A 20,552-nucleotide genomic window follows, 5' to 3' on the forward strand; every position below is an offset into this window, starting at 1 on the left:
TATGATTGCTTTAATAGTATAAAATACTAATAGATATCTATCAATGTTATTATTGATATATTATGAATTTTTCCTATGATTTATTCAAATTTTGATTCGTTGGCTATATCTACGAATAGTTGCGATGATAATTCAATTTATTTTAATAAGATAAATCATTCAACAACCAATATAAAACACATAAATAGTAATTTACACTTTTTTTATTAATCCACAATAAACACAAAACCTAAAAGAAAAGTACATTGACAAAAGGAAAATACCTCAAAAGCAAAACATTGAAATAAAAAGGGAGAAAATTACAATTTCTTTTTCCAATAAAAGAAAAACACACAAACAAAAACAAGCACATTCAAAAGAAATTAAAAATTGAGATCTTAAGCATAATCACCGGAGACAGGAACAGGGGCATAAGAGGAAATGAACACATCGCCATAGATAAGCCCAGCAAGGCCACCGCCAATAAGTGGGCCGACCCAGTAGATCCAAATCTGAGAGAAGTCTCCACTTACAACAGCTGGGCCGAAGGAACGGGCCGGGTTCATGGAGCCGCCGCTAAATGGGCCGGCAGCGAGAATGTTGGCACCCACAATGAAGCCGATGGCGATTGGGGCAATGGTTCCAAGAGAGCCCTTCTTGGGGTCTGCGGCGGTGGCGTAAACCGTGTAGACCAAACCGAAGGTGATTATTATCTCGAAGACCACTCCTTCAATTGCTCCAAGTCCTGCTGCCACGCCGTGGGTCGGAATGCTCTATAGAATTAAAATACCAAAACTAATTTCAATTAAACTTACACTAAATAAATTCATTAAACTACAAATTTTGTATAATCTACCTTTAATACAAATTTTAAAATAGTATTGCGATTTTTTTTTTGAGATTGTTTAATGATAATACTAATTTTCATTAAAAAAACGTTATGTGAATTTTTGCTTTAAAACAATTGTAGATAATGAAGTTTATTTAATAAACCAACTTTGTTTTTGTTTATTTCGTTTATTAAAATATTGATTTCATCAATACACTTAGATTAGGGTTTGTGTTTGTTGACGTAAGGAAAAAATAACTTTATCAAAAAGTTCATTTTTATTTAATTTTTTTTAACAATAATTATTTAAAATACAATAGTTTTCATTCCAGTTTTTTCTAAATGATTTATTTGTTAAATTAAAAAGGCATCAAAATTTATTCCTATCACAACTTTGGTCTGGTTGTTGATTTAAAACTTATTTTATCAAAATAGATAATATAATGATAATAATAATATAACTCGATTGTATTTTAATTTTATCCCATACTCAAAAGTTTAGAATATATAAAAAGTTTAGAATATTGATTTAAACATTGAAAAGTCTATATATGAAAACAAAGAATATATAAAAGTTTAGTTAGATATAATTTTTAATTAGTAAACATTTTTTGCATATATATACACATACATACATACATATATATATATATATATATATATATATATATATATATATATATATATATATTAATTTATTTTTTATTGCAAATTTTCTTAGTTGACTTTTAGAACAAAAGGCTGAGTAAATTAGAATATCTGATAAATATATTAGTTTTTAGTCGTTTTATCATTTACGATTGTATTTTTACATACATTCCAACAACTCTAAATAGGAATAATTAATATGTTGATCCAGTTTATTTATTTTTATTTACAAACTAATTTCAATTTTAATTATTTTATAACAAAAATTTATATTAGTGGTAAGAAAAATAAAAATAATAGAGGAATTAAATAATTATACCTTGCCGTTGGTAACAAATTGAAGGAGGAGGCAAGCAACAATGGAGCCAAGCAATTGGGCTATCCAATAGAACAAGCCAGTCAAGATGGTGATGTTGCCACCGATGGCCAACCCAAAGGTCACTGCTGGGTTCAAGTGGCCGCCGGAGATGTTGGCCGCCATCGACACACCCACGAACAATGCAAATGCATGAGCCACCGCCACTGCCACCAAACCGGGTGGATCCAATGCTGCATCGGATGTCAATTTACCTACAAAACCACGCCGTAGATCCAAATCAGTTAGATTGTTTTGATACTGTGTAATGAGAAATTATTAATTTCATTTATAACTATTACGAGATCTTTTAACGTCGACTAATAAATTATTACTATTTTAATTGAATTTTTATCGGTGTGGGTTTGAAATACATTTTCAATTAATTTAAAATATAAAACATTTAAAAAATTATAATATTTGACAAGCACTTTTAAGAGTATTTTAAATAAAAACTAACTTTTTATAAACATAATATTCTTAAATTAATCCAAACAATCGCGAAAAAGAGTTAATTCTAATTTTAAACGTGAGATAATTTTTTTAATACTTATCGATAAATTGAAAAGACTACTTTAAATATGTGTCATCCGACTTTCAAATTCGTATAAAATTTATTTCCTAAATTTGAAAAAGTCTATAAAAGAAATATTAAATTTTCAATTTTAAATGGTAATAATTATTAAATTTTAATTAAGACATATTGTATGAATTCAAAATACTTTTTTAAAATGTTGTTTTTTAAGTATAATTTACGATAAAAAAATTTGAATACACAACTTTATTCTTGAAAACAAGTGTCGATTAAGTTAAGTTTATGTTGCGAATGTTATATTCATAAAGCGTTTTTTAAAGCTAAATTTTTTTTCTTTCAATTTTTCGAGAATTTCCCTTTCACAAAGTTATTTCTAATTATCTCGAAAAAAAATTTAAACTAAGAAATAAGAAAGTCATACTTCAATTTTCAGATTCAGTTTTTTGAGTAATTAAACAAAACACACACTTAAATAGTTGGAAAATTAATTCAAAGACATTATTCTTAATCTCGTGTCAAGTTGATCTTCAAATCGAAAATATTTAAGAAAGAAAAAAGAGAATCAAAACAAAAGAAAAAAAACAATGTAAGAAAGATAGTTAAAGAGAAAAGGATCAGACCGTAGGCAATGGCGGAGCCAACACCGGCGAAAACGAAAAGGAGAGTGGCGATGAACTCAGAGAGATAGGCTTTAAGAGAAGCCGCACTGAATGAATCGCCAGCGGAACCTATAGCCAACTTCACCATTTTCGTTGAGGGAAAACCGAAGAAGGAAAGAGTTGAGTAAATAGAGAGAAGAAGGTAGAAGATTCTCGCCGGAGCTGAGGGATGGTCTGAGAGCAGCTTAGTTATGGGGTTTATATAATACCAAAGCAACGTCGTTTTGGTTTCATTTTTTACACTTTTTTTTAATAAAAAAAAAAAGAAGAAAGAAATTTCATTTTTATTATTTGGAATGAAAGTGAATTTTGTGGTTGGAAACTATGAGAGAGAGAATTGGCACGGTGCCGACCAAACCGCCCCTTCTTTCTCTTTCGTTACTTACCTTTCTCTTTTGTTTTTGGGTTATTTCTCATATTTTTAATTTTGTTTTTTTAATAAAAATTATAAATAATATAACATTTCATACAAATATTTACTCTTTATAAAAAAAATAATAGTAAGAAATTTTATCTATTTAGTGATTTTGTTTTATAGATGGTAAATAGTTTGTCAATTTTTTTTTTATTTTTTTAAAAATCCCTCGAAGCTCTGGTAATAAGTTTCATGATCATTTTTAAATATAACAAAATATTAAAATATTTTTAAAATATATGATTTTCTATCCATGATAGAAACTCAATAGATATGTGTAGATTTCTATCAGTCTATCATTTTTATTAGCGACATTCTTTTAAATACAACTTGGGATGGAGAATTTGAACCCGAGACATCTTATCATCAAGGATATATAGATGTCAATTGAGCTGAGTTTTTGTTTGCATTGTTTATTAGCACATTAATAGGTACCTAATAAAAACTTCTATCCATGTGTATCATTGATGAAATTCAAAATTTACAAAGTTTTTATGAGTGTATCAATTGCATACCTGTTATATTATGTTATGCTTGGATAAATATATATCATGTGAGTTGTTTTAGACTTATAATTTTACCAACTAAACTCGTAAATTTTATAAAACGTTGGATTTGAATTCTTAGGTAGGGTTTTATTTGAAAATTGCTCATGCCTCAATTCTATTGGTTTGCTTTGTTACAACATTTGAAAAAAAAAACGATGTAACGGTTGATGTATAGATGATTTTTAAAGCTAGCTTAAATAAATAGTCTAAATTGATTCAAAATAAACAATATTTAAATTTATTAATATATTTAAGTCGATATAATATCTAAAATTAGAAGTAAATAACAGTGGTAGAAAGATTCAAGTTTCATATACTATTTGCTCAATACTAATCAACTAATTAAATACAATGTCATGATTGAGTTCAATATTGAATTATAATTTAAATTAAATATAGCTTACCTTAATAGAATTGTGATTATATTTTTCCTTTTTCATAACATAATTGTTAATTTGGGTCCGTGTAGTGAATCAAATTAAAATTTTCAAAGAAACTATAAGATAAAAGTAATTAAAATAAGATGGTCAAATTAGTGATTTAATTGAAATTAAACAAAAAGTTAAGAAATTGATATTTGATATTTGATATTTTACATATTTTGAAGTTATGGTTGGCAATAAAAGAATGGGCAATGATGGGATTGGGATGTGGTGACAGCTTTATTGACATTATAATAAAGTAAAAGTTGAACTTTTCCATTTTATTTTAAACATGTAGATTGGAATGTTCTGGAGAGGTTTAGGAATTTCTACAATAAGACAATCACCATTCTTCCATTTTTAATCTTGCTTTTACTTTAAAATAATCCTAAGCAGGAGGAGTTGCTTCAATTTAATATATATATATATATTTTATTTATATATACTCAAATATATTCTTTTTCTTGTTCTTGTTCTAATACATCATTCACAATGTAGTGTGTGACCACTCCAAATTAAATTCAAATTATCTAATTTGTGTGGATTTATAGATATCAAATTTGTAAAACAAGAAAATAATTTGATTATCAAATAAAACATTAGAAATTTGATATTTAATAGAATTTAGTTCTTATATTTTTAGATTAGTAATTATAGCATATCACTCTATCTTTTAACATAAAAACTAAATCATTATAATCAAAGTCCACCTTGTGACTAAGTTTGATTTAATTCTTTTAATCACTAAAATTTTTATTTTTTAAAAGATAATTTTAACAATTTATTATTATTTTTTATGAAAAAAATATGTCTTATCAATATTTTTGTTATCTGAAAAAAGGTTTTTAAAATTTCCAGATAATTAGCAGACATTCTTTCAAATAAACTGAAGAGAATCCACGTGGAGTGTTCCATTTTAGAGAGAAATTTTGTAAACAAAACTTTGATTGTTTTTTTTTCTTTTTCTTTCCACTTTAATTTTTATTTTTGTGGCAAAAAGTTTTTTCTTTTATTTTCTGATAAAGTGCTTATGGGACAGAATTATTGGTATATCCACTTTATATATTTAAATAGTGATATAGAGATAGTTTATATTTAATTAAATTTGATAAATTTTTATTGTGCATAATTACATTTTAAAGAGATGAGATTTTGACACGTCGAATTAAATTTAAGAAGCCAATAAATAAACTTGGAATTAACCTTCCATTTGAGCTAATTATGATGTGAATTCCACAAAGGATCCATTGGAAGAGTTTTAGTGGGGTTTTATTATTTACTTATTATAATAATGATTATAATTTATATGTTAATAATGTAATCAAGAGATAATATAATTAATACAGGATCAAATGACAGGTAATAATAATTATATTAAATAGTGGTCGGTTTTAAATTTAATCATCAATTATTTCTTCCAAGCATATGTTATAAAATAGGCACAACCTATCCATTGGATAATCCAACTACTACATCGAATAAATAACAATAATAACATTAACAATAATTTAAATATTTTTTTTAAATTTCATTCTGATTTATATATATATATATATATATATATATATATATATATATATAGCGTCGTTCGTTAATAACAGTAAATTTGATTGGACAGAAATTCACGTAATTTGTAAAAAAGAAGTTACACAATAATGTGATGTTTGTCACATTCATTTTGATACTTAAGTATGAGACTTAAAAAAGTAAGTTAGGTTATATCCAAATAAAACTATAATAATGATGTATTTGTATATAGAGATGATCATCGACCGATCTATATGTTGATTTGATAGGTTTTAGAGTTATTTTAGGATAATCATACAACTAATCAAGTTGAGAATGTGCTCTATTTCATGTTTGGTGATCCCTATATCTATTTTAGTCCTAGGGTGGTAATGCTTTAAGTTGGAGCATGCAATATCCCCCCACCAACTTTAGGTTGAGGATATTAATTTTGCCTTTCATCACAAACTAACTCCGGCCTCCTTTCGTCCTATTGAGTATAGAGCGTACTATCTTTGGTCTAAAATCTATAATTTTATAGATTTTATTGTTTTTATCGTTATTTTATGTTGATTATTTTTCTTTTGTTTGAGTATTCTTTTATAATTCGATCTCGGTGTCTTAAAATTAAAGAGAAATTTTTATGGATAAAAAAAAATTAAAAATATTTACAAATCATAACAAAAAAAATAAAACATACTAAGAAAAATTTGATAGATTTTGCTATGTTTTTTTTTAATATTTTATTATTTTTTTTTGTTATATTTAAAAATATCTTAAATCCAAGTTATTGTTTAATTTGTTTCTGATATTTATATTTTCAGAAATTATTCTAATAAAAAAATCTCAACCAATTTTATGGAATTATATATTTTAAGGCTGAACTTTAAATAAGTTTTAATTCAGTTTCTAGGACTTTGAAAATTTTCACTTTTACACTTTGACTTTTTAAATTTGTTTAAACAAAACCCATTTTTTAATTTGAAATTGATTAAAAAAGATACGTTATACTAATATTGTTTTACCTAATCAACTAGCATTGTTATTTATTCAAATGATACGTTAATTTTTAACATACTTTTTAATTTTTTTATATTAGCTGCGGTATAATTTTTTTTTATCTAGGAAAGAAGAACATTCTCAAATATAGTAAAATAAATTAAAATATTTATAAAATATAGCAAAATTTAAGCTATATCACTGATAAATACTACTTTTATCGATGTCTAAAAATATTTTCAATAATTTTTCTAAAAAAACTCTTTTAGAATATCTTTTAGATCCAATGTCAAAATTTTTAGAAATCAACCTAACATTTTAAGTGGGGAAACATAATTAAATTTTGCAATAAAGTTTATGAATATTCTGCACAATTTGACAATTAAATTATACTGTTGTATTTAGGACAAAAGACTGCAAATGCATTCTAAACCACAGGATGTATAAAACCCAAGAACATGTGGCTCAAAATTTTTGTAAAATTTAATACAAAAGTTTAATGACTAAGGTCGAATAAAACATAATATTTTGAAATTTTTGTCATATAGTGCATCAAATTGATAATTTTAAAAACTTTGAAGTAATATTGGGGGTGGGTTTTTGTTTTTTTTAAAGAACATTTTAATGATGATATTGATATCGACGTCTTTCATTTTCTTCAGCTTTCAAAGACAGAGAATTAATTAAAATAATAATAGTAATAGTAATGATTGGAGCATTGATTTGGAGAAGACAACTAATAGTTATAATTAGCCATATTATTTTATGTATACTATATTATCATCAAGCTTTAAATTGTTAATTTCGTGCGAAAGTATGCACCTAATACAAAAATGATAAGAGAGACACAGTGAGTTTACTAAGCTTATCTTATTCAAAATTCCATATACTATGTTTATAAATGTAAAACTTTAAAAATGAGAGCTTTTATATTTTGATTCTCTTATATTGACAATGGTTACAAGATCATATAGGAATAAGAAATATGAAAACAAGATGAACGAAAACAAGACTAAAATGAAATAGATTTATGCAATTATAATGAACATTGAAAGTCAAGTTTGGTAATCATTTCATTATTTATTTGAAATTAGAAAAAATTTTAAATATAGCAAAATCAACAGAAAATATTTACAGTACATATTAAAATATCAATGTCTATCGAAGTTTATCATAGATAAAATCTAAAATTACAATATGTTTTGTAAATATTTTCAACTGTTTTGTCATTTAAAATAATTTCACTTGAAATCTTACCGTAATTTTCGTCTTTCTTAGATAAAAAAGTTGAGTTACTAACCAAGTTTCGAATTCAAAAAAGGAGAGATCTAAAACGTTATTATTAGCATTTCGAAATAAAATCTAAAACATTATTAAAACACTTGGATGATCAAGAACATTATTAAAAAAAATTAGATGTAGTTTTAGAATAAGCACCTTAGAGCGTGAATCCAAAGTGTTTCACATAAAAGCATATATCACAAATAACCTTGAACTAACCAAGTGACAATGACACATTATTATATCTTGATCACATGGAGGAAACCCGGTGCTCTATGATACAATAATATAATTTGAGTAGCCAAACTGGTCCCAAGTACTTTAAAATCTTATCTTCATAGTCATGGGCACGGGACCAATTTATAGACACCTCGACGTACTTAATATTTATCAAGATTTTGATACTTAGATACCGATTTATATGAATGGTGCTAGGGTGTATCAGTCACTTTTCTTACCATGTTGGGGACTGGGGTCACCTGCAAGATTGGCTCCACAACCTATGATTTTGTCTTCCACTGATTTTGCAAGCACCAAAGAGCAGCTTCTAATTTCCCCATAGCCATGAGCCACAAATTACTCAGCACAATTAAGTGTGCGTTTTACATGCCTTTTAAGAAAGAAAATGTTCCAAATTTAGCATTCAAGAAGAACAAAGTTGTACACCCTATAAAACAAATCTTATTCAAGTAAAGTCATGAAGAAAACAAAACGTTTTAGTTAAATGTTTCCTCTAAAAGTAGTTTACCACCGGGATTTTAAAAACTTCCACTCTTCAAGTTTTTAGCCAATTATTACTTTTTCCTTGAACACACATATGGATATGGTTGACCAAAATATTTTAAAGGACATGCCGAACATACGCTAATATATATATAGATGCCATAGTGTTGGTCTACCACCTGTTAAAGTAGGGAAGGGTAAGAGTTCATGTAATAATGAATCTGCTTTTCATGTGTGAAGAATGATAGATATTTCAGATTGTTCCTAGTGCTAGCTCCACAAATCATGTGGAATTGTTCACTCGTGCCCCATATATGGCCATACATTGACTTCAATCAATGAAGCACCGTTTTATTTTCCATGCCCAAAGACAGGTGGTGCTTGTTGATTGCAAAGTGACAAGGAGCTTAGAGAGAATGGGTAAAATCCATGAAGGTCACCTACCTAAAATTTAATATCCTATAACTCTGAGTTTCCTTTACACCCAAAATTATAATAATTGCTAGGTTATCTCGTGGGATTACTCAAGATATACGGCTGAACCCAATGCTCGTGGATATATTAAAGAAAAAATTAGCAGATATTGTCCCAAACAATAAATAAATTGGCAGCCAAGTGTGATAAAGAAGAATTCAAAGTCAAAACTTTCAATTATTTCATAGAAAAGTAGTGTAGCTGAATATGTAGATTATCATATAGGTATAGATTTACCATGAAGATGATTTGGAGAAGATGCGAATGTTACTCAATGGCTTTTGCAAATGGAGGACACCAGAATACCCTCAAAGTATAGATGATCTACGGGTAAAAGAATGTGAAAGAAATGAACCACAAGATTCTGTATCATATTATTTGATATATAACAATGAAATGTAAATAGTAATTAACCTAAGAGAAACTTTTGCTCATCAATATCCTCCATCCCTACCTCATCAAACCTTGGCAAGATTTCTTTGATTTTGTGCTTTATTTTCTTAGTACAACAAATCTGAGAGTGAGAATTTCAACCATCTACCTCAAGAGAGTAATGTTTCAACCATTGAGTTATATTCATGTTACCATGAATTTGTGCCTTTTCCATCTCGATCATCACAACCAATTTCCCTGTAAATAAACAAATTTGGTTAGCTTTCAGAAAGATAAAATAAATTAATTACTTAAAATTTTGAAGGTATTCTTTCTACCAAAAGATGGCTCACTTGCAATTATGTGAACTTTGTCTAGAGATAACTCGCAGCCTCTGAATTTCCAAAAAAGTAACTAAAACCAAATGAAATGCACAGCGTCTAAAAGAATGGTTTCTCCTATTTGAAAATATTAGATGACGTTGGTTTCTACTCAAATCAATTGGCAAGGAGAGAAGTATCTCATCCACTTTATAAACATTGTGAGATTTTTTGGATTCACTATTCTGGGATAAAATCTTAGGTTTTAGACTTAGTGTCCAGATAGACCTCGTGGATTCTGAAACTATTTTAGATAACATAAGGTTCGCATTCAAAAGCAATTGGTTACGAAGATTGTGATGTCCCTCAATATTTTTGAATGTAGATCCTCAACAGAAAACCATTTCTAAATTACTTGACCGTCTCCCACTTGACCATTTTAGAAAGAAAACCAAGCATTTCACATATATGTTGCACTTGTGGATGAGAGAGATCGCCTGCAAGAAACTCTTGAACTGCGCCATCAACCTCTATCACGCTGCAACCTGGTATTTTTTTCGATCTAGCTTCTGAGAATTTTTTTCTTACCTCCTTTGCCGCCATTTCCCTTCCAGCTTCAGAAAAGATGTTGTATGAAAGAACTTGGGTACCACCGTCTAATACACCCAAGGCTGAAAGCTTTGTCCAAATTCTGTCCCCAATTTCAATATTCCTATATTTTCTACAAGCACTCAGTATTGCTCCCCACACATTGGCATCCACATTACTAAAGCCTCCCATTTTTTCCTCCACAAATTTCTCAGCATCCTCTACCATACCTGCTCTAGCCATAAGATCAACCACACAAGCATAATGCTCGAATTGAGGTTGAACCCAGTAAACAGGATACATTTGGTCAAACAATTCAAGGCCTCTCTCAACCATCTTGGCGTGTGTACAAGCAGCAAGGATAGAGACAAATGTAGCTTCTGTAGCCTGAGTTCCACTGGCAATCATTTTATCAAATAACTCAAGTGATTTCATCACATCCCCAGTCATTGCAACACCAGAAATCATTGCATTCCAAGCCCCAGCATCTTTATTTGAAATGCCCTCAAAAACTTCTAAAGCTGATTCGATGTAACCACATTTTGAATACATATCAACCAATGCAGTAGCCAATATTGGGTTTGCGTCCAAACCATAGCGCTTGGCATAAGAGTGCATCCAAAGTCCCTGTGTTATAGCACCAAGATGTGCACAAGCAGTAAGAACACTAACAATAACTGAATCATTAGGCTTAATATCCTTCTTTTGCATTTCTCTAAACAAACAAAGCACCTCTCTGAAGTCACTAACCCGAGAATAAGCAGCCATCATAGCACTCCAAGAAATTACATTCCTCTCGGGCATTTCATCAAACAACACTCTAGCACTCTCAATATCCCCAACCTTTCCATACCCATCTACCATCACCGTCCACACAACTACATCCTTCGCAGAACTTTTGTCAAACAATACGCGTGCAACTTTCAAATCAAACAAGGAATAAAATTCAACAAGCGCACTAACGACAAAAGCATCATTCTCATATCCAAGTACAACAACATGGGCATGAACCAAATAACCTATTCGCTTTAGTTCACGATAAACTAACGCGCAAGCTTTTATCAATGGCGGGAAAGTATATTTATTAGCAAGAAACCCATGATCAATCAAATCTAAGTAACACAAAATCGCTTGTTTCGGAAAACGCGATAGAAAATACCCTCTGATCATTGAATTATACATGAAAATGTTCCTCTGCTGCAGGTTCTTGAAAATTCTACAAGCGTAAGAGAAGAAAGAATCGCCATCACAGCCGGAAGTTGCAGCAACTTCGAGTAAAGGTGAAATGGCGTATGGATTTTGTGGAAGGTAGGTCTTGAGGAGGTGGGCATGAATTTGTTTGAGATGTTGGACGGACTTGCATTTGCGTAGAAGGGGAGAAATTGCGTCGTTAAACGTTTGATGAATCATTTCAATGGCTGGTTTTTGAGTCAATCGTACAGATGGGAAATGGGTATTTCGACGGTAGTCAAATTGACGAGGTTGAGTTCCAACCGCCGGAGCGCGGCGGCGCGTAACCTTGGTGGGATTTTACCCTTTCCCGCCTGAACTTAAAAAATGTGACGAACAATAAGAGATTGTTTGCAATTCAAACTTCTCAAACCGATCAACGGATTCTTTGTCTTTAGGAAATGGGAAGAGACGGTTATAGCTCTGCTCTTTTGAAAAATGGCTATAAAAGGTCTACAGAAAAGTGATCCAAAATAATTTACTGAAAAGTAGCCAATGCGAATCTAGAGGAATTTTTTTAATCATCGGTTTGGGCAAATATAAATGGTCATGTGATAGAACGAAACAAAAAATATGTCTATTAGGTTCCTCTGCCCTAATCTTTCCATAAGTTTTCATCATTATATGTATTTGGTATAAAAGTTTCGAAAACATGTTTATTAGGTTCCTCAATATTAAGTATTCGTTAAATACACACAATTGATTGGACTTAAAATTGTTCATGCAACTGCAGATTAAGATTAAAAACTCGTCCAAGTGGGGTTTTTTTTTCAACTAAATCAAATTTAATAAAACAAACACTAGAATGATTAAACTCACATATAATCTTTTTCGAGTAGTAAACGTGTTTCAAGCACCATCTAAAATGGTGATGATGTCTTTTTCAACATGCATATTCTTTTATGTAGACCTTTTATTCTATTTTAGATGGAAGACAACAACGAACAAATACCCACCGGTGATAAAGCTACTGAAATGACTCGTAGGTTTTTGTAAATTGTTGGCTAAAATGCCATGTGATAAGCTTCAACGCGAGGTATAGTGCTGGAGCACTTTTGCTACTCGAAAAAAATTATACTTAAGGATTTAACCATTTAGGGTTTTATTTTATTAAATTTGATTTAGTTTAAAAATAAAAATCAATTAGCATGTAGACAAATTTTAAATCTAATTAATTTAGGCCGGATAAAGTGCTTGTGTTGAGGGATATAATAACCCTACTCTTCAAAAGTTGTGAACTAAAATGATCCATTTTTAATACTGATGAACCAAATACACCTAATGATGAAAACTCAAGGACTAAATAGTAATTTTATCAAAATTTAACTATTTTTTAATAGGATATATAATCATATGTCTTAGTTAATTTTTGTGAGCACAACAATTGTGTGAAATATGATCTTCCACATCTTTAATGGAAGATTATACGAATTATCGATGAGCCAAGCTAAATTCATTTTGACACGTTCTTTAGTTTATTGAAGATAGTGTGTAGCAATGAATGTTTGGTAAAGAGAAGAGGAACTTATGTGTACAAACACAAAGGTTTTCTAAGGAAAAAAAATATTTGAATTCGTTTTAAGTTGCACTCATCTTTGTTCGATCTAATCAAATGGTCAATAAAAAGTTAATCATATTACAGACTTTCCTTTTTAAAAGAATTTTCTTTTCAAGTTTTTTCTCCATCTCTAATGGAAGGAGGATGCAAGGAGATGGATTGCACCCAAATACAACTCTTTCCAAGGTCTATCCTTCATTTTATTTTCCTTGCTAATACAAACTTTAACGTTTCATTTTAGTTTCTACGGTACTTTTTATTCCTTTAATAATTTTAATGAAGATTAAATTGGAAGAATAAGTTGAAGATTTATTAAGATTAATTCAATTCATGAAAAAAAAAAGAATCACGATATTCAATTTTTGTCAACAACTCAATAGCATCTCTACTTGTTCTATAGTGACATGGTTGGTGATTCGATATTTTCACTGTATCGTAGAATGTCAAAATGACACTAATACAAATGGCATATAAACAATAAACGTATATTTGAAAATCTTAAAACATTTATTCATTAATTTAATTTTTTTTGAAAATTTTTCAGATATCAATTTTATATTAACTTGAGACTTGTATATTTCCATCGACGTTTTAAATAATGAACTTTTAGTTTTTACAACGACAAACCGTGATAGATCAACCATGTGATATACTTTTTATATTTATAAATATTTTCAAATAATTTTATCACATTATGCAAATTCAAATATTTGAAAAAGGGCTCCAAAATTTCAATTTTCATCTATGAAACCAAAAAAAAAAACAACCAACCTTCAACGGTGAGTCTTCGGATTGAAATCAGTCCGTTTGTGGAAAGGACATGGAGAGAGAAAACTTGAAAAGGAAGACGAATTCAATTCTCGAATTCAATGCAATCAACAACCCTAAAGTGATCGAATTTAATTTCTTCTGCCAGAATCAGAGAACACAACCACCACTGTACAGTTATTCCACTGGTAATTGCCTCAAATCTTACCATCTTTGATTAAAAAGAGAAAGAAATTTTTGCATTTCGATCTTTGGATGCTGTTTGGTTACTGTTTTTTTTTTTTCCTTTTTCCCATTCATTTAAGAGCTCACCCATGGCGCAGTTCAGTATCTTTCTTTATGATTCTGCTTTGTGGGCAAGTAGAATTTGAATTATCGAGTGTTTAATAGAGTAAGAATGTGTATTCTGAATAACAATTATGAGTGGATTGGATATGCATATGCGTGGTGAAGAATCAGCTTCTGGGAAGAGAGAGCTTAGAGATTATTTAGCTTCTCAACGTGTTCATTCCCGCCATAGGCGATCTAGAAGGTTTTATTTGCAAATAGAGGACGTTTTGTTGTTTGTCTGTTGCGTTTTGATTTGTTTATTGTTTGGTTGAGTGCATAGAGATTAAGATTTTTTTGCTTCCTTTATTTTTGGTTGATTCTTAGAAACTGGAGAGTGGATGTTGGAGATATACGTGGGCTAATTAATATATGTTTTTTTTTTTTTTTTTTTCCCTATTTTCACCTTCATTGCTTTGTCGATGTTGAATTTTGAAAGCTGGATCCGTTGGTTTCTTAAAGAAAAGGGAAAGTGCAAGCAAATGAAGTTCTCAGTTTACTGATTGGCAGGGAACTAAACTTGAATAGAGAAAAACGTGGGGATGGCAATAAGCTGTTGTTTCACTTAATGTTCTCATTTGTCGTTCATTTTTACTCACACAAAGTTTCTTCATGACTCATGAAGATTTTATAGAATCTATGAATTGATAAATTCATTTCGTCACTCTTTAATGATCATTACATCATGTCACTAACTTATGAGTTATAACCATTTTGTTCTTCTTCTTCTCCCTTTCAGCTCTTCAGACAAGAACTCCAATGGGTTTAGAGGCGGAAGTCTGCATTCTAATAGCAAGAATGACCGGAGTGATGCACAAGTGAGGCAACAAATCCTAGTTATCATTATCATATTAGTGTTTTTTTTATGTGTGTGGATCCATGATGACTGTCTCATGAGCTATTGGATCTCGTGCATCAGTTGTGATTAAAATGACTTCGACAATAATTTTAGGTGAATGTTGTACTGACAGGCATCCCCACTTTCTACGAGCGGTATCAGAGCACGAAGTCCTCTACATGAGCAGTCTACAGATTTTAATGACAATTCATCAACTAAACAGCGAGCATCTTTAGAAAATGATGTAAGCATCTAGTTTTTCTCTCACTAATGTTTCATGCGCAGTTGGATTCCTTATATGTTATGTGCTGAGGTAATCTATTTCAAGATATCAACAACTCTGGATGGGCAAGTCAATAAAGTGCCAAACAGTGGTTCAATTGCCAGTTATGTTGAAAATATTTTAACATCTCAATTGGTACACTTACAAATTGCAGATCGAGTTGCTACAGCTGCGGTTGCAACAAGAGAGATCTATGCGAAGTATGCTTGAAAGAGCAATGGGTCGTGCATCTAGTACTTTATCTCCCGGCCACAGGCACTTAGCCCAGGTAATTCTTTCACTTTTTCAGGCATGTATTGAAGTATTGTTTTGATGCTTTCGATGGTTCTAGTATACATTTATTTTCTCGATTTTGGAAACCTTTTGTGATTATTCTATAGGAGTTATTTTGCAAGGTTGGAGTCCCTTCTTGTCAAGGGAGCTTCCTTCTTTTGTGAGTTTTTTTTTTATTTTTTTATTTTTTTTTTATTTTTTATATGCTCTTGTATTTTCTCTTTTTGCTCGATGGAAGTTGTTCGTTTTATAAAAAGGATTGAATCTTGGATTTGAAATTTCAAATAACTCCTAGTTGTTTATTATATTAATTATTATAATAGATTATTAATTTCATACTCACCTTTACCCAAAGTACATTTTACCAGACGAAGGATTTGATCTCAGAGATTGAATTGCTTGAAGAAGAGGTTGCAAACCGTGAACAGCATGTTCTCTCTCTCTACAGAAGTATTTTTGAAAATTGTGTTAGTAAGCCATCTTCTCAGCAAAATTCAGTTACAGCCTCTCCTGCTCATGGAAAGCATGAATCAAGAAAACACCCCAGTATCATTTCGAGCGCATTTTGTTCATCGAGGAAGTTTCCTTTGGGACCTTTGCAACCTTTCTCTGTAAATGACTTGGGAAAAAGAACCTCAAATGCTGGTCCTAATTCTTTGTTTGGAGGTAAAAGCGACATAAGTACGGGAAAAACTTCAGGCACTGCAAAGGTACGCTTGATAGTTAATATATAGGTTGTGTGTGTCCTGCTTGGCTAAAAAGTAAGTTTTGCATTGAGACTAAGAATATTCGATGTAGCTGTTAAGTTGGATCCTTCCTACTACAGCATCATTATTTGTAAACCATACAGGGATATCAAGTAGTGACTATTTGTAGAAAATAATCAAAATTTCTAAATACGGCAACTCCTTCAAACGCTACCAGAACCAAAAATGTTTCTTGCCCAATGGACATATATCATTCAGTATTCTACATGTTGATATTTTATTTGCTTGGTAGTCAGTTACTTTCTGTGGCCAGTATTGAAATTGACTCGTCAGAGTAATTTGTCAGGTTCGTGAAGCTTTTTCCCAGATGAAGAGAACTTCTCTGCGATCTCTAAAAGATCATCTTTTTGAATGTCCAAGTAAATTATCAGAGGAGATGGTGAGATGCATGGCTTTCATATACTGCTCTCTTCATAGAGTGGCATCAAACAAGGCTCAAAAAAAGGCAGGTTCCTTCCCTCAAGTTAAACAGCCTCAACGTGAACCGGTGGAGGAACAATTTGGGGGTGGGAAAGCAATGCTGGAAATACATTGCATATCAACCAATAACAGCCAGTTCTCTCGTGCTTCGTACGCAATCAACAATTACAGGTAGGTTTCTTGCTTGGAAATGTATTTTCCTATGGGGGTAGGGGATGATGTAGAAAGGGAAGACTTAATCGGTCTTTATCTTCCAAAAATTCCGTGAATTATTGGAGTTCATTTTTTTTAATGATTGTCTGGGAGATATTTGATTCAAGCTTTATCTTTTTCTTTTTTTCTTTTTTTAGTTTTTTTTTTTTATTGTCTACATGTATAAAGAGAGTAATTTAGTGGGTTCTTTTTTATTGGTTTCAGAGTATTAGTTGAGCAGCTGGAAAAAGTGAATGTTAGTAAGATGGGGATTGATGCTCAAACTGCATTCTGGATTAATGTCTATAATGCTCTTCTAATGCATGTAAGATTAGCTAATTGTGACATTTCCCGTTCGCATTTCTTATTTTGTTGAGCTTATCTTGCCTGTCTTTTTCAGGCCTACTTGGCATATGGAATTCCTCATGGCTCTCTAAGAAGGTTGGCTTTGTTCCACAAGGTATTGCATTTCTCTGTCTGCAGTACATGAACACAAACTGGCATATCAATATCTTCATTTTCCAAAAAAAATTGAGATAGCTATCTGGGAGTTACCAATATGTGTTATAATGCTCTAGACCTATACTGTAGGTGGACAATCTAAGGGGGTTTTGTTGGTTTCAAAATTTGTCTTTTTTCTTTCCAGTTTTCATCCACACATATTCCCGTTTAAAATCTTTGTGCTGTGTCCTATGAGTGAATTCAGTTGTTTTAGATAGACAAGCATTCTTGATGGGCTTTTCAGTATAGTGCAGGCTGCTTATAACATCGGTGGCCATATCATCAGTGCAAATGCGATAGAGCAATCAATTTTTTTCTTCAAATCTCCCCGAATAGGATGGGTATGCACTATTCTCTTAAGCTGTTGCTGCTGGTGTGGTGACTTGTCCTGGAGTTCCTATTTAATACCCTGTTAAAGGAGATGTTAAAGTGAAGTTTTGGTTTTGACTATGTTTTTGTATCAACTACAGTGGCTTGAAACCATCATTTCAACTGCGCTGAGGAAGAAGTCTGGGGAAGAAAGGCAACTCATCTCGTCAAAATTGGGTCTTCCTAGTCCTCAACCTCTTGTTTGCTTTGGCCTTTGCACGGGTGCCTCTTCAGATCCTGTGGTAAATTATTTTGATCTCTATCAGTTTTTTTGACGAAATGGATCCGTTTTTGTTCTTTAACACCAAATTGAAAAGATAGAAAATCGAATAGCTTTGTTCAGAAACATAATAAAACAAATTTATGTGAGGCTTCTTACCGTGATTACTTACTCCGAGAGGGGCAAGACAGTAATTTTGCTTGAATAAGTTAGTTATTGGCAGAAGAAGGCGTGTCTGTTATGGAAGGAATGTTGGCTGAAGGTTTGTGTAGGGTTTTGGGGGTGAGGTGAGTGGGAATTTTGGTGTTAAGCTGATCGTGGACTTGTGGAGAGAGAATAGATGGAGTACTTTGTTCGTTCTCATTTTCCTCAGATGCACACCAGTTTATATTTATCATTTCCAAGAATTTTGTGGTTTTCTGAACTACGTATGTTGCAAAAGATTACTTAGTAGCTGCCTTGTTTAAACCTGTAGCTGAAAGTATACACGGCATCAAATGTTAAAGAGGAGCTTGAAGCGGCCAAAAGGGATTTTCTCCAAGCGAATATAGTTGTGAAGAAGTCGAAGAAAGTATTCCTACCAAAGGTGCTAGAAAGATTTGCACGCGAGGCATCCATCAGCTCAGACGAACTCCCAAAATGGGTTTCTGATAATGTCGATGGGAAGCTCCAGGAGTCGATACAGAAATGTATGGAACACCGAACCGGCAAAAAGACATCTCAGATCATCGAATGGTTACCTTACAGCTCAAGGTTTCGGTATGTATTTTCTACCAATCTAACTGAAAGGCCATGGTGGTCGTAAGATTCACAATGTTGTTAACTCATCGATGTGAAGTTTCGAAAATAGTAGGACCAACAATTTTTCTGCTAATCTGAGGGGAAATGGATTTAGGTTGTTGAAACTTGAAATAACTCATTTGATTGTGTATATATATTGGGTCTGATTGTTGCAACTTACCTTATAGCTGCATTTTGAACTCTACCTCTATTTATGCAAAGCCGATGTGTTGTTCCGAAAAGATTCAACTTCAAATCTATATTTCAATATCGTTGAAACAGATGATCTTTTGGTGAATGAAGCAATGTCATGGTTCAATTTCCACTAAACAGTATAAATCCTCCAACTTGTTCTAAAAGGTCGAAGCATTTCGAGTAGTTTGTTGACACAAGTAAGGTTAAGAAAACCTCTTAAGTTATTTCGATATTGACACTCTGACAAATAAGAGGCAGGAATTGATTCTCTTTGGAAAGCAGATCTTTTCTTTGATTGAGAATATTGGTATTCTTTTGTTACATTGAACAGTATGAAAGTTGGGAGTGATTAAATGTGCAAAGTTCATTAGAGGTTTGAAATAAAGACTTTGAAAAGCAAACAAATGAGTGATTTATAACACTATTAATCATTTAATAATGCTTTTGTCAGATTTGCTTCACAAAGATCTCTTTTGACTTCTTCACCATTTCTCCTTCAGTCTTACTTTGACATTTTCCACAACAAAAAAACAGATTCTTTTCTAAACAAAAAAAAAAAAAAACTAATTTTGAGATTAAAAAAAGTTGTTGGGAAAATGAATTGCACTAACAAAAAATTCACTAATAAACATTATTTTCTCAAGAATATTTTTTTCCCTATATGAATAGATTTAAATTTGAAAATGAGATATTCAAAATCTTAATTTGATTTTTGTTTTAACTTTATGTATGATAGTTCTCTTGATATTTCTTTTTTTTTTTTTTAAGAAAATGAAAATGAGAGAATGAAGCCTAAAAGGTTTTCTAAAATAAAATTTGAATATAATTCAACTATCATATGATATGTGTTAGCGATCAAAAGGTCTGTGGTATGAACGTTTCTTCTCAATTTATATGGTAAAATATACTAATAAGATAAAATGAAATTCCATGAATTATGTTAGGCTACCAATAAATTTTAAGCTCGAAATATAATAATCAGTGTCTCTACCCGTCATAACCTATAATTAACTACAATATTTCTCTTTCAAATCCTTATTTGCCTACATTATTTACTATTTCTTATTTAGGCTAAAACAATATGCACTTCGTACGCAAACTATTATAATTCACAAACTAAAATAATCAATCCAATCAATCAAACATCCTTATATATTCAAACAAAGAATGAATGATAG

The 20,552-nt window shown here is 31.0% G+C and overlaps 3 protein-coding genes across 5 annotated transcripts; 1 reads left to right on the plus strand and 2 right to left on the minus strand.

Annotated features, from left to right (window-relative positions):
* Nucleotides 1-172: 172 nt before the first annotated feature.
* On the minus strand, nucleotides 173-3,384 carry LOC103482603 (probable aquaporin TIP2-2). The gene is made up of 3 exons (XM_008438844.2): nucleotides 2,967-3,384; nucleotides 1,776-2,026; nucleotides 173-752 (listed from the first exon to the last, which is right to left on the minus strand). Exons 1-3 carry the CDS (start codon nucleotides 3,091-3,093, stop codon nucleotides 378-380), a joined length of 753 nt encoding a protein of 250 aa, XP_008437066.1. The 5' UTR covers nucleotides 3,094-3,384; the 3' UTR covers nucleotides 173-377.
* Nucleotides 3,385-8,385: 5,001 nt separating this feature from the next.
* Nucleotides 8,386-12,361, minus strand: LOC103482605 (pentatricopeptide repeat-containing protein At5g66520-like). Of its 2 annotated transcripts, none has more exons than XM_008438847.3 (4): nucleotides 10,654-12,361; nucleotides 9,828-10,003; nucleotides 9,611-9,697; nucleotides 8,386-8,786 (listed from the first exon to the last, which is right to left on the minus strand). In XM_008438847.3, exons 1-2 carry the CDS (start codon nucleotides 12,061-12,063, stop codon nucleotides 9,989-9,991), a joined length of 1,425 nt encoding a protein of 474 aa, XP_008437069.1. In that variant the 5' UTR covers nucleotides 12,064-12,361; the 3' UTR covers nucleotides 8,386-8,786; nucleotides 9,611-9,697; nucleotides 9,828-9,988. The 2 variants fall into 2 exon arrangements, with proteins under 2 accessions (XP_008437069.1, XP_050945778.1); XM_051089821.1 differs by having other exon boundaries at nucleotides 10,084-12,361.
* Nucleotides 12,362-14,249: 1,888 nt separating this feature from the next.
* Nucleotides 14,250-19,359, plus strand: LOC103482606 (uncharacterized). Of its 2 annotated transcripts, none has more exons than XM_051089822.1 (11): nucleotides 14,250-14,397; nucleotides 15,276-15,354; nucleotides 15,508-15,618; nucleotides 15,812-15,925; nucleotides 16,299-16,640; nucleotides 16,984-17,288; nucleotides 17,535-17,634; nucleotides 17,710-17,769; nucleotides 18,065-18,151; nucleotides 18,281-18,421; nucleotides 18,875-19,359. In XM_051089822.1, exons 4-11 carry the CDS (start codon nucleotides 15,851-15,853, stop codon nucleotides 19,202-19,204), a joined length of 1,440 nt encoding a protein of 479 aa, XP_050945779.1. In that variant the 5' UTR covers nucleotides 14,250-14,397; nucleotides 15,276-15,354; nucleotides 15,508-15,618; nucleotides 15,812-15,850; the 3' UTR covers nucleotides 19,205-19,359. The 2 variants fall into 2 exon arrangements, with proteins under 2 accessions (XP_050945779.1, XP_008437070.1); XM_008438848.3 differs by lacking the exon at nucleotides 14,250-14,397 and adding an exon at nucleotides 14,437-14,741.
* The last annotated feature ends 1,193 nt before the right edge of the window (nucleotides 19,360-20,552 follow it).

The sequence above is a fragment of the Cucumis melo genome, chromosome 9 (assembly GCF_025177605.1).
Source record: "Cucumis melo cultivar AY chromosome 9, USDA_Cmelo_AY_1.0, whole genome shotgun sequence".
Taxonomy (NCBI): Eukaryota; Viridiplantae; Streptophyta; class Magnoliopsida; order Cucurbitales; family Cucurbitaceae; genus Cucumis; species Cucumis melo.

Excerpts from the sequence above, each read along its gene's own strand:
- LOC103482603 (XM_008438844.2), bottom strand. The coding sequence starts at position 3,093 with ATGGTGAAGTTGGCTATAGGTTCCGCTGGCGATTCATTCAGTGCGGCT. Across the intron at positions 2,027-2,966 it reads TGGCTCCGCCATTGCCTACG|GTAAATTGACATCCGATGCA; the intron begins GTCTGATCCTTT and ends GTGGTTTTGTAG. Across the intron at positions 753-1,775 it reads AATTTGTTACCAACGGCAAG|AGCATTCCGACCCACGGCGT; the intron begins GTATAATTATTT and ends TTAATTCTATAG.
- LOC103482605 (XM_051089821.1), bottom strand. The coding sequence starts at position 12,063 with ATGATTCATCAAACGTTTAACGACGCAATTTCTCCCCTTCTACGCAAA.
- LOC103482606 (XM_008438848.3), top strand. The coding sequence starts at position 14,629 with ATGAGTGGATTGGATATGCATATGCGTGGTGAAGAATCAGCTTCTGGG. Across the intron at positions 15,619-15,811 it reads GAGCATCTTTAGAAAATGAT|ATCGAGTTGCTACAGCTGCG; the intron begins GTAAGCATCTAG and ends TACAAATTGCAG. Across the intron at positions 17,635-17,709 it reads ATAATGCTCTTCTAATGCAT|GCCTACTTGGCATATGGAAT; the intron begins GTAAGATTAGCT and ends TGTCTTTTTCAG.